The sequence below is a fragment of the Denticeps clupeoides genome, chromosome 9 (genome assembly GCF_900700375.1).
Source record: "Denticeps clupeoides chromosome 9, fDenClu1.1, whole genome shotgun sequence".
Classification (NCBI taxonomy): domain Eukaryota; kingdom Metazoa; phylum Chordata; class Actinopteri; order Clupeiformes; family Denticipitidae; genus Denticeps; species Denticeps clupeoides.
The window spans coordinates 11,686,194-11,698,087 of NC_041715.1; the positions used below are offsets into that span (position 1 = coordinate 11,686,194).

The 11,894-nt window shown below is 43.9% G+C and overlaps 2 protein-coding genes across 2 annotated transcripts; one reads left to right on the forward strand and one right to left on the reverse strand.

Annotated features, from left to right (window-relative positions):
• Positions 1-36: 36 nt before the first annotated feature.
• piga (phosphatidylinositol glycan anchor biosynthesis, class A) lies at positions 37-6,004 on the reverse strand. The gene is made up of 6 exons (XM_028991386.1): positions 4,910-6,004; positions 3,631-4,063; positions 3,254-3,386; positions 2,909-3,041; positions 2,484-2,690; positions 37-581 (listed from the first exon to the last, which is right to left on the reverse strand). The coding sequence occupies exons 1-6, from the start codon at positions 5,144-5,146 to the stop codon at positions 327-329; spliced, it is 1,398 nt and encodes a 465-aa protein (XP_028847219.1). The 5' UTR covers positions 5,147-6,004; the 3' UTR covers positions 37-326.
• Positions 5,392-11,617, forward strand: gatd3 (glutamine amidotransferase class 1 domain containing 3). The gene is made up of 8 exons (XM_028991387.1): positions 5,392-5,629; positions 5,745-5,902; positions 7,251-7,303; positions 7,832-7,945; positions 9,787-9,906; positions 10,044-10,136; positions 10,359-10,515; positions 10,980-11,617. Exons 2-8 carry the CDS (start codon positions 5,810-5,812, stop codon positions 11,106-11,108), a joined length of 759 nt encoding a protein of 252 aa, XP_028847220.1. The 5' UTR covers positions 5,392-5,629; positions 5,745-5,809; the 3' UTR covers positions 11,109-11,617.
• Positions 11,618-11,894: the final 277 nt, after the last annotated feature.

Consider the following 11,894-nt stretch of genomic DNA (forward strand, 5'->3'; position numbering starts at 1 on the left):
ACTGGAAAGGACTGGGTGAAGAACATTAAGAAGTTATAATCTTGATAAATGTCCTTTATCAAATAAAACAAAGCAAAAGGTGCAGATGGGATGTTTGGTTCCTCTTCTGTCACTTACATCCAAACTTGCATGTACATTTAATTCTGAAAACTCAAAATGTACACTCGCATAGGAGAGGTAAAAAAAAAATGGACGAATACAAAAACAGATGGGTGAAAATTAATTTAACAATTACAGACATTAATATAACAATTACAGAGACCAGTCAGCCACGAGATTTGCTCGCTGTTCCATGATCTTTTATTATAAACGGTCAGTGCTGAGAGTTAAAGGATCTGGTTGGCTTTCCTTTTCCCTTTTTTACTTGAAGTCTGTGTCCAGCAGCTTTGGGGACCAGACCCGTCTATGGCAATGTCTATGACATCATCAGGAATTAACCACTGCAGCAGCAGCAGGAAGAGGTAGTTCAACACGGCAATAAAGGCGAAGATGGCACCGGCCACAGAGCCACAGTGAGATGTGAGGCGTGTCAGACGCCTGTCTAGAGACAGCACCTCCTGTCCCGACACACGGTTATACACCTGAAACACACACACACACACACACACACACACACACACACACACACACACACACACACACACACACACGTATGACACATATATGACACTGCACATTCTAATACAGTAAGGGGTTCCTCAGGGATCTATTCAGGGACAGTTGTTGTTCACCCCTTATATCTTTTTCCACATTCATGCATTCAGGTAAACAGATTACAGATTTATCTGTTACACATATTTTATGTTAAAAACATAAAAGTATAATATTTGGTTATGTTTGCAATATTTGCATATTGGTTCATTGGGTCCTTGCAATATTATGGTCTATGGCAGTCACTAAAGCATTTCACTGCATATCATACCGTGTATGACTGTGTATGTGACAAATAAAATTTGAATTTGAGATATCTTCAGCCAAGAGTCGTTTTTCCAATTCTGCTGGCATGCTTTATAATTTTATATTATCAAGAATACTTTCCGAGGAACACCAATTCTGATAGTAGTGTCAGTGAAATACTTATTATAAAACCGCCATTACAGATCATGTCTGACAGGCATACAGTAGTGTTCAAAAGTCACAAAACACTGAAAACAATCATTGTTTATCTAATCTGCAAGCAATTTTGTTAACGTTGTAAGCCTCCCCACATACCCAGTGTTAAACAGTTATCAAAAGTGGATTTACCTAAAGCTTTTATAGCAGAATTTCCTTATTTCCATGAAACCATGACATTATTTGTATAGAGAATATTATTCTATTGTTCTATGAGCAGCTACAAGCAAAAGTAGACTTTTGCTTGTAGTAGGGCTATGCGACATGGCATAAAAATTCATATTCTGATATAAAATAAACCATAAATGGTAGACATATCTATTGCGATATATAATTTGATATGTAAATTTTTATGTAAAAGGGTAATGTGTCCATAGCAAAGGCACTGCAGCAGGAGGTATTTACAGATACAGAGATGTTTCTCTGTATTTATTTTGTGTAAATCCTTGGCCTTAACTTAGTGAACAAGCCCCGTGCACTTCCTGCTTTGAAGACAGGGCACTTAGGATCCATACTTATGTTATTAATAAGTCTCTAATTGGGTCTGTGCCTAGACATCCGTTTGGCAGCATACACACTGTCTCCTTCTGTCCAGACAACTCAATAATGAAGTAAGAAGAAATCTCTGCTAACTGAAGTCAGATCTGATTCAACTATGAATATATATTTAAATCCAGAATCAATGGTTATTTGTTGTTTTTAGAATTTTGTATACTTTTAGGCTTTGTCCACGAGAGAATGTTTTTTTTGTCTAAAATGGGTTTTTGGTTTCTAAAACCACTGCGTCCAGATGGGAGTGCTTTCTGAAAAGTTGGCATAGATATATAGATGCAGAGAACGCCCAGGCGCTGTAACTCCCTGGTCTCGCCCAAAGTGCAGTTCTCTGCTGCAGAGTGTTAAACAGCCTGAACATGTCATTGTTCTCCAACCTTGTCTTTTCATTAGAAATGTGACCATAGAGTGGATTTTCTTGTATTTGCTTTATGAGGTTCTGCAGCTGCTACCGCACAATCACAAACGTGTTATTCGCCACTGTTGTACGAAGGACGCATTCGGGATTATAGGTCAGGTTGGACATACATCAGCGTTTTCACAAAAAAAGCCACATAGCTGTCCACACGGATATGCCGAAAGAGAAATTCACTCATTTTAGAAAAAAAAAAATACTGTTTCCATGTGGACAAAACCAGATCGGATAGAAATGTTCCCATTTCAGAGAAAACGTTGTCATGTGGACAGGGGCCTAGTATCCATATTTCTCTTGACATTAATGGTCTCTGGTTTAAACTGTGATATATAAATACATTTGAGTTGATTTGTAATTTGAGATTTCATGAGAATTTCAAGCGAGCAAACACTCCCACACACACCTTCTCTGTGCGTTCCGCCACATTCCTCCATGTGTACAGTGTTTCAACACGTCGGTGGATGGACGCTGGGGAGGGGACGCTGCCAGAACGTTGCCTAGCAATGACGATTTCCAGTCCGTCACATAGGGAGCGAACAGTGGGCTCACAAAGAGTCACCATCTCATCTGGCAAGACTTCTGGTATCCCTCCGACACAAGTACTCACCACCTACACACACACACAAACACACACACCATTTCACATGCCACATCAAGTAATGTGATTTTCAGATGCAGTAGTGGTCACATATCAACGTTTAACCGCTCTGCTTTATTCCAGAGCTCACAACGAGATCGAACAGACTGAACTGCATCTTCATGCCCTTCCTGTATTCAGGAAGAAATATGCACAAGTGATCATGTGATTTGTACGTGTGTGTCACGCACCTGTAAGCCACAGCTGGCTCCCTCCACAATGGCCATGCAGAAAGCCTCAGTCAGAGAGGTGTTCAGGAAGATGTGTCCCTGTACCAACACGTCCCGCACGTCTTTATGATCTAGCGCCCCAAGGAGACGGACCCTACACCCAAACACACAGTTTTGGTGCATAGCCGGATGGGCGACCTTCAGATCATGGCATCATGGGCTTTTTTTTCTACAAATATTGCATTTAAATGCAGGGTAATAACTGACAGCGATTAACAATTGACTCCATGGTCATTCCAAAAATCTGCAGAAGAACTGCCTCACCGACATAACATAGGCACTGAAAACACCCAAGCCTGTCCTCACCGGTCATGGAGCTGGTACTTCTCCCTCACTTCCTCCAAAACAATTCGCTTGGGTCCCTCTCCACCAATCAGAAAGCAGAGGTCCGGGTGCTTGGCACAAAGCTCTGGGATTATCCCACCTAGTAAATCAATTCCTGAACACAGACATGCACGTCAAATCACATGCTGGACACACAAATGCACACACACGCACATACTAATAAAGGATGGATCCACTGACTGGCCCATTACACCGAATGTTCTCAGAACGTTCAGCAAACATTTTTACATTTTAACTGAGGTAAAAAAAAAAAGCCTAAATTTGCTAGTGCAGTTTGCAAAATTACGTTATGCACATTAACAGACTATCCTCCAGAAAAATGCAAGGATTACAGACACCTTTCCGGTAAACTAGCCGGCTGACCACCACAACTGTGATCTTGCTATCGTCACGGCGACCGGGGTCAGGGGTGAACTCGGTCGGGTCGACGGCGTTGGGGATGACTGACACAATTTCAGGATCCAGGCCGGCTCGCAGCACCGTGTTTTCCTTGCTGGTGTAGGACACGCAGATGATGTGGTTGGTGTCACACAGTGACACCGTCAGCAGCTTGTTGGTCAGCACAGAGCTGACGTCGGCGAAGCCGAACAGCGAGTGGTCGGTGAAGACGGTGTTGAGGCCCATGGTCTTGGCGTGGAACAGTGCATCGTGGGCCATGGCAGAGAACGAGCTGTGGGCGTGCACCACGGTGATGCGCTCTCGTACGAACACACACCTGAGCAGGGGGAGGCTGTGGAAGCAGGTGGTGGAGGTGGACTGGTTGTACATCACCTGCAGGGAGACAGGAGGGGAAAGTTTGAAAGAGAACAGGCGTCCAGACACACACAACATATCGTTTTAACATCGTCATCACATCATAGTCACATAAAAGGGAAATGTCACCCTGTTATTTTAAGTCAAGCACCAGGCATCACTTATATCATGATTTGACAGATTTCTAATAAAACCCAAACACTGATACCACCAAACCAACTGCTTTAAATAAACAAGCTAAAATGTAAATGTAATTGTTCACAATTTGTATTTATATATATATTTCTTAACAAATTATTTAAAAATTATGAGCTATTTTTTCTATTTAGCTACTGCAGTATATGTTGCAGGGGAAATATGTATATAATATATATATGGGGTGTGTATTGGCAAGGATCTCACAATACGATATCATGATATATTGTGATACTGTACATATTGTACCATTGTGTCCCTGAAAAAAAAGACACTCAACCCTAAGTTGCTCCAGGGGGGGACTGTCCCTGTAACTACTGATTGTAAGTCGCTCTGGATAAGGGTGTTCAGTGCTGTACAGTGGGGGGGCAGTGGTGGCCTAGCGGTTAAGGAAGCGGCCCCAGAAGGTTGCCGGTTCGAATCCCATCCCCACACACTGCTCCCCGGATGCCTGTCATGGCTGCCCACTGCTCACCAAGGGTGATGGTTAAAAGCAGAGGACACGTTTCGTTGTGTCACCGTGTGCTGTGCTGTAGTGTTTCACAATGACAATCTATTCACTTTCACTTAAAAAAAAAAAAAAAAAATTTTTTTCCAAAACAACAAATGGCTGCTTGATCTAAGGGAACATATGGGGGCGAAAAAAAGTATTAATAAAATATGTTTCACCTGCAGAGGTAGGTAATAAACCTTCAGGCCGCGGGTCAGGTACCGGACCCCCCGCCGGTCACCGTAGGCGTGCGTTGCAATGACGACCTTGTGTCCCTGCTCTACCAGGCACTGCGACAGCTGGTAGATGTGGCTCTCCACCCCGCCCATGTTGGGGTAGAAGAAGTCCGACACCATGCAGATGCGGTGTCGCCCCGAGCCGGCGGCCCGGGCGGCTCCTCTCCTCCGCTGCCCCATGCCGGCAGCATTAAATCCGCCTTTAATCTAGAAACGAGACGTGGAACCTGGCCACGCGAGGCCGTTCCCCTCGTGGGAAGCGACAGGCGCGTCGCCCGACTCGGTGTAATTGGTCATAATGGGCGGCTGTGCTCTCCACCATCCGCAACATGCAGCAGGAACAACACGAGCCCCCCGCTTCCGTGTACACGCCCGGATCCCGCGGGCTGCGTGAGGCGTCGCCGCCTGCTGGATGGGAGCGGAACCGCAGCTAATCTGGCGCTTATAACGCAACAAGACACGAGATGAACCCGACACGTCGCGGGTTCACTGACGGTGTTCCGTAAACGTCTGAATGCGCATAAAAAAAACTAAATACTCTCTCCTGGACTTTAAAATTGTTGGATCTAAAAAACGAACTGACGTGCGCGTATAGTCCTCACGTTACGGTAACAGACGGTTTTCAAATCTCCTCCAGGCGACACTGCCAGCTATTCCACACGGGTGATTATTTATATAAAAATTTACATTTTGTCTTGAATTGCCGCTGGTTTGTATTGTTGTCTGCGAAAGGTGATTTATTTCGTCTGAGCTTGCGTGTATATGTGGACTCCGGCAGGGTGACCTTGCGCGGCTACTGTCCCCGCGTCCCCAAGACTGTCCCCAAGTCCCGCGTCGCACGCCATGTTCGCGCTGCGCCCGCTGGCCCCGGTCAGGCCGCAGCTCGCCCGGTGGCTTCGCACCAGCGCCGGTGTCGGCGGGGCGAAGGTCGCTGTCGTAAGTAAAACGCCGCAAGAGGGACAGAATGGAGCGTGAAGTCACGCGTGTTCGTGATCTGTGGATTTACTGAGGTGTCACGCCGTCTGTTGTCGCTGTCACTGTCAACTACTCGACAGAACGTGCGGGAGTAAAAAAAAAAAAAAAAACTGAAGTTCTGGTTAGCAGCCAGTAGGGGGCTCTCGAACAAATTTACTGAAAGTGAAGTGATTGTCGCTATGATGCACTGCAGCACAGCACATGGTGACACAACGAAACGTGTCCTCTGCTTTTAACCATCACCCTTGGTGAGCAGTGGGCAGCCATGACAGGCGCCTGGGGAGCAGTGTGTGGGGACGGTGCTTTACTCAGGGTCGGGATTCGAACCGGCAACCTCGTGATTACAGGGCTGCTTCCTTAACCACTAGGCCACCAGTGTTATTGTTATTGATTCTTGTTTAAGCTTAAAGGACTGAATGCAGGCTTGTTTTCCTCCATTATTCCCTAGGCCCCAGATTTATTTATTACAAGCGTCGAGAGAATCTGACCGCAGGGGTTGAGACCGACTGGGATTGAGTACTAGAATACTGATTATCATAGTGATGGCTGGAATATGCCTGTGAATATCACCTATGAACCAGAAGACCACAAAGTTACAGGTTCAAACCCCACTTACTACCATTGTGTCCCTGAGCAAGACACTTAACCCTGAGTGTCTCCAGTGGGACTGTCCCTGTCGCTACTAATTCACTCTGTATAAGGGCGTCTACTAAATGCCATAAGTGTAAAAAATCAAATTTGCATAAGGCCTCCTCCTTTCATTCAAAATGGCTAGAGACTGATAAATGCCCATATATGAGTATTGTGGTAATCTGTCATAGACAATTTGAAAGCAGATTCTAAAGAAATATGGAGGGCAAAAGCTCTCTTCACGCTCAGGCCATATTCCAGGGTTCGCAGTAAAATTCTGGATGAAATTCAGTATTCTGGGATTGTAACGGTGAGTCTCATGTCCTGCTGTCAGATTCTCTCCACGTTTTGAAATAAATGATCAATAACCAAAAAACTCGAAATATTTCCAATTGCGTGTGGTAACAGTGAAGACTAAAATATTCCATGATTTTTCAAATCATACTGAATGGGATGCAGCAGTTATGAAAGGAGCTGTGCAGGCTGCTTAATTTACTAAACTGAGTGAGAATCCCCTCTACTCGCTGCTTAGAGGAACTGGAACCAGATAAACGCCCGGTACCAAACGATAAAATGCATTTAAAACGGCATAAAACGTCATTAAGACTCCAAATCAGCTTCTGTGGTCAATATGTGAATGTAACCCAGAAGTGGAGCTGATGGTGTGTTTCGTTGGAAGGTGCTGTCAGGATGTGGCGTGTATGACGGGACGGAGATCCACGAGGCTTCAGCGTGAGTGTGCATACTTACAAGTAAAAGTTTAGTCCCCGGAAATATTATTTTTAATAAATACATTTTTTAAAATGTAATTCATGAATGAAAATGAAAGAAGTCAGAGGATTCTGCTGGTGCCGTAAAACTCCAGTAGCCGTCAGGACGAGAGGGGAGAGCCGCCCCCTATGAACCAGAAGACCCAGGTTCAAATCCCGCATACTACCATTGTGTCCCTGAGCAAGACACTTAACCCTAAGTTGCTCCAGGGGGGGGACTGTCCCTGTAACTACTGATTGTAAGTCGCTCTGGATAAGGGCATCTGGTAAATGCTGTAAATGTAAAATGTAAATGTAGAACGTCTAACAAATGATGAATAAATTTCTATTATTGTTTTTTCTCATTTATTTCTGTTATGTAGAAATATAATCATGCCGAAGGTTTGGGCTTCAACACATTGGTTCTTTCTGTAATTAAAATGAGATGCACGGCCCCGCCCTGCTCTTATCGCCTGCTGTAGTGTAAAGCTGCTGCTGTGGTTCCCTGTAGAGTCCTGGTGCACCTGAGCAGGGGTGGTGCTGAGGTGCAGATGTTCGCTCCTGACGTGGCCCAGATGCACGTTATCGACCACAGCAAGGGTCAGCCTGCCGAGAAGGAGTCCAGGTAACTGTGCATTGTTAGGAGGACTGCGCGTAAAACTGTGTGTGTCTTTCCTTTCTCTATGACATGCAAAGTCAGCGGGATCAAATCCTCAGAGCCAATAGATGGACCCCACATCAGCATCAATATATAAAGTATTTGTCAGACTCTTTTAAGATGAAGGTATATTGTTGCATTATTGTCTGCATTTTTGCATCAGTCACTACATCGTTATGCGCTTACATTTTGGGAAATGTTCATGCAACTAAATTCATTGGAGGCATTGTTTTAAGAGAACTGAGGTACAGTACTGGGCAGGTGTGAAAACTTGCTGTAAACTAATTATTATACAAACTTATTATTACACAAAATTATATAGGGTGGTAGTAGCCTAGTGGGTAACACACTCGCCTATGACCCAGAAGACCCATGTTCAAATCCCACTTACTACCATTGTGTCCCTGAGCAGGACACTTAACCCTGAGTTGCTCCAGGGGGACTGTCCCTGTAAATACTGATTGTAAGTCGCTCTGGATAAGGGCGTCTGATAAATGCTGTAAATGTAAATGTATACAATCAGCAAACAAAAAGAAAATCTAAATCTTAGCAACATTTGGTGTTACTACAATTTGACCAGTATCATTTATTACAGTTACACTTGAACAAAGACATGGATTTTGTAGGATTATATTCAGGGGTATCATCATCAATTATACGAAGCAGGAGCTAATGATCACCAATTTAACATATACATTGAAACAGATATTTACAAAAACTGCTTTGTGGGAGTCTTAAAACCAGGTGAGGATGTAGCCTAGTGTGTTAGACAGTCGCATATAAAACAGAAGACCCAAAAGTCACAGGTTCAAAACCCCACTTACTACCATTGTGACCATGCAACTTGATTTTCTCCAGGAGGACTGTCCTGATTATAAGCCACTGTTGTCTGCTAAACGCCGTAAATGTAAATGAGGTTGTGGGACCGTTTCATGACACGTCAAGAGTGAACACAGAAACATGACCGAAGGTAGTTATATTGCACCAGCAAGGCTTTTTCCAGACAACGATTTCAAAGCACACCGTGGGTTTAAGATCTCTTTTGAAGCACAAAAAGATTTGCAATATTAAGGTCGGCCAAGGAAACTGATGACAGTTAATTCTTAGCAAAATCAAGAAATCCTGCAGTGCCATCCACTCAGAACTGGTTAAGACCAGGCACACCATCTACTGGCTAAAAACAGCCAAAAGCAACTGTTAACAAACACAAAGGAACTGGGGTGCGGAAAATGGCAGCAGGTGCTCTGGAATGATGAGCCCAAATTTGGAATATTTGGCTGTAACAGAAGGCAGTTTGTTTGCATAGGGCATTGAGAGCAGTACAATGAATATCTGAAGGCAACAGTGAAGCGTGGTGGAGGCTCCTTGCAAGTTTGAGACTGCACTTCTGCAAATGCAGTTGGAGCTCTGGTCAGGATTAATGGTGTCTTCAATGCTGAGAAATACCGGTAGGTATTTAACATCATACAATTCCATCAGGTAGGCGTATGATTGGCCCAGAAGTGATTCTGGAGCAGGAAAACCTGGAAGTGATTGTATGACCCCTTAGAGGCCTGATCTCAACACCGTTGAGTCTGTGTGGAATTAGATGACGAGACAGATGGATTAGAAATAGTCCTGACCTGAAGATTTATGGTTCGTTCTCCAAGATGTTTAGAACAACGTACCAGTAGAGTCCTTTCAATAACTGTTTGCAAGCGTACCTAGAACAATTGGTGCTAAAACCTTTGCACAGTACTGAATTCGTAGTGTTTTACAGCTATCCTTCTTATTGATATTCTCTTTCTGTATATCTGCTGGTGAGCTAGGAATGTTTTATCTGAGTCGGCTCGCATCGCCCGCGGAAACATAACAGCTCTGGCCGAACTGAGCCCCAGCGACCACGACGCAGTCATCTTCCCAGGGGGCTTCGGAGCGGCCAAGAACCTGTAAGTAAGCTGTAACGGTCTATATTCAGCCCAAGTTTCAACGTCTGTATATCGGAACCGTAGAATAAATACAAAGAAGTGAGACCCCACCCGGTAACTGTGGTACAGCAGCACCTCAGGTTTACGGCTTTCGTCAGGTCCACGTTTGCTGTTGACGGGAAGGACTGTGTGGTGAATAAGGAGGTGGAGCGTGTCTTAAAGGACTTTCATAAAGCTGGGAAGCCCATTGGGTAAGATCATGGACCCACTGGCGGTGTGTTTTTAATTGTGTTAGAAGTGAGCAAAACCTAAACCTGGTTTGCTGGAGCAAAATATGAGCATTTTAGAAGGGGAATCCTTTTTAGGGGAAACATTTGATTGTTTCAAGAAGGTCTCCTTGAGCTACTGGTTATGTTTAATACAATTGGATGTCACCTCTGTACATTCATTTGGTAATTTGGCCCCATTGCCAGGTTGTGCTGCATATCTCCTGTTCTGGCTGCAAAGGTCCTTCCAGGCGTGGAGGTGACTGTGGGACACGAGGAAGAGGAAGGGGGAAAGTGGCCGTACGCCGGCACCGCTCAGGCCATCACCGCCTTGGGGGCTAAGCACCATGTTAAAGAAGTGACCATATCCTCCCCTCAGTGTCATTAATGTCATTCCAGGGAGCTGGGATACTGTCAGCTACTGCAAGGGAGGCATGAAAATATGTAAAAATTATTATTAGGTATGTTACTTAAAAAAATTAATTAGTTATAGTTACTACTGACTTCTTTCTGAAGTAACTGAGTTAGTGACTGAGTTACAGTATTATAAAGGTTACTAGTTACCATTAGTTCGCCTATAAACCAGAAGACCCAGGTTCAAACCCCACTTACTACCATTGTGTCCCTGAGCAAGACACTGAACCCTGAGTGTCTCCAGGGGGACTGTCCCTGTAAATACCGTTTGTAAATTGTTCTGGATAAGGGCGTCTGATAAATGCCATAAATGTAATGTCAGAAATGTAGATAGTTATATTAGTTATATATATATATTTTGTAACAACAGGCATTGGTTTAAAAGTGTGCATACCTTGACATTTGACCTTCCACGAGGCACATGTAGATGTGAAGAACAAAGTGGTCACCTCGCCAGCATTCATGTGTGACACGCAGCTGCATCTGATCTTTGATGGGATCGGCGCCATGGTGAAGGATGTTCTCAAGCTCAGTCACAAGTGAAATCACCATGGCAACTACAAATCGGAAAAAGATCTTTGTTCAGCTTCATGTTTAATTAATTGTTATTTACTAACTTCCCAATACAATGACTGATTGACTATCAGTATTACGAGGTCTAATGGGGGTTGAGAGGAATGACGTGCCTCCATCCATGGAGCTCACCTGTGTGTCAGAATTGCTAATAAAAAGGTAGTTTTTGAGATAATTTTACATAATTTCGTGGATAATAACATAATTTCAACAGTTGGTTATATCTAAATAAAATATTTAAATTGGTCCCCACAATGGCATCTCACATGCAAGGTCATACATTTATGCAGTAAATTCTCGCTTGTGTTTGACCACATCTGTGCTCTAAATAGATCAATTAAAACACAGCACTTATCATCATTATCAATATGAAAGGAGCTGCGCAGGCTGCTTACTTTACTAAACTGAGTGGAACATAGAGGATCATAGAGGAACTGGAACCAGAACACGGTACAAACCAATAAAATACATTTAAAACACCACTGAACAGTGACTGTATTAAAATATCATTAAAATCTTAAATTAACTGCTACAGTCAGTAAGTGAACGTAACCCAGAAGTGCTGGAGCTGATGTGGTGTGTTTTGTTGGAAGTTGCTGTCAGGATGTGGCGTGTATGATGGGACGGAGATCCACGAGCCTTCATATGTTTCATAAATACATACGCCGTTTAGAATTTAATGAAAAGAGTATGGACCGGTATGAACTTAAAGGACTGCTTGTGCCGTAGCCGTCAGGATGAGAGTGGTGGCCATGG

What these genes read in the sequence shown, in the direction of transcription:
- piga (XM_028991386.1), bottom strand. Translation starts at nt 5,146, where the DNA reads ATGGGGCAGCGGAGGAGAGGAGCCGCCCGGGCCGCCGGCTCGGGGCGA. An exon ending in CCGGCTAGTTTACCGGAAAG is followed by an intron (nt 3,387 to 3,630) that starts GTGTCTGTAATC and finishes GTCTGTGTTCAG; the next exon opens with GAATTGATTTACTAGGTGGG. An exon ending in AAGTACCAGCTCCATGACCG is followed by an intron (nt 3,042 to 3,253) that starts GTGAGGACAGGC and finishes GTTTGGGTGTAG; the next exon opens with GGTCCGTCTCCTTGGGGCGC.
- gatd3 (XM_028991387.1), top strand. Translation starts at nt 5,810, where the DNA reads ATGTTCGCGCTGCGCCCGCTGGCCCCGGTCAGGCCGCAGCTCGCCCGG. An exon ending in GCGGGGCGAAGGTCGCTGTC is followed by an intron (nt 5,903 to 7,250) that starts GTAAGTAAAACG and finishes TTTCGTTGGAAG; the next exon opens with GTGCTGTCAGGATGTGGCGT. An exon ending in GAGATCCACGAGGCTTCAGC is followed by an intron (nt 7,304 to 7,831) that starts GTGAGTGTGCAT and finishes GGTTCCCTGTAG; the next exon opens with AGTCCTGGTGCACCTGAGCA.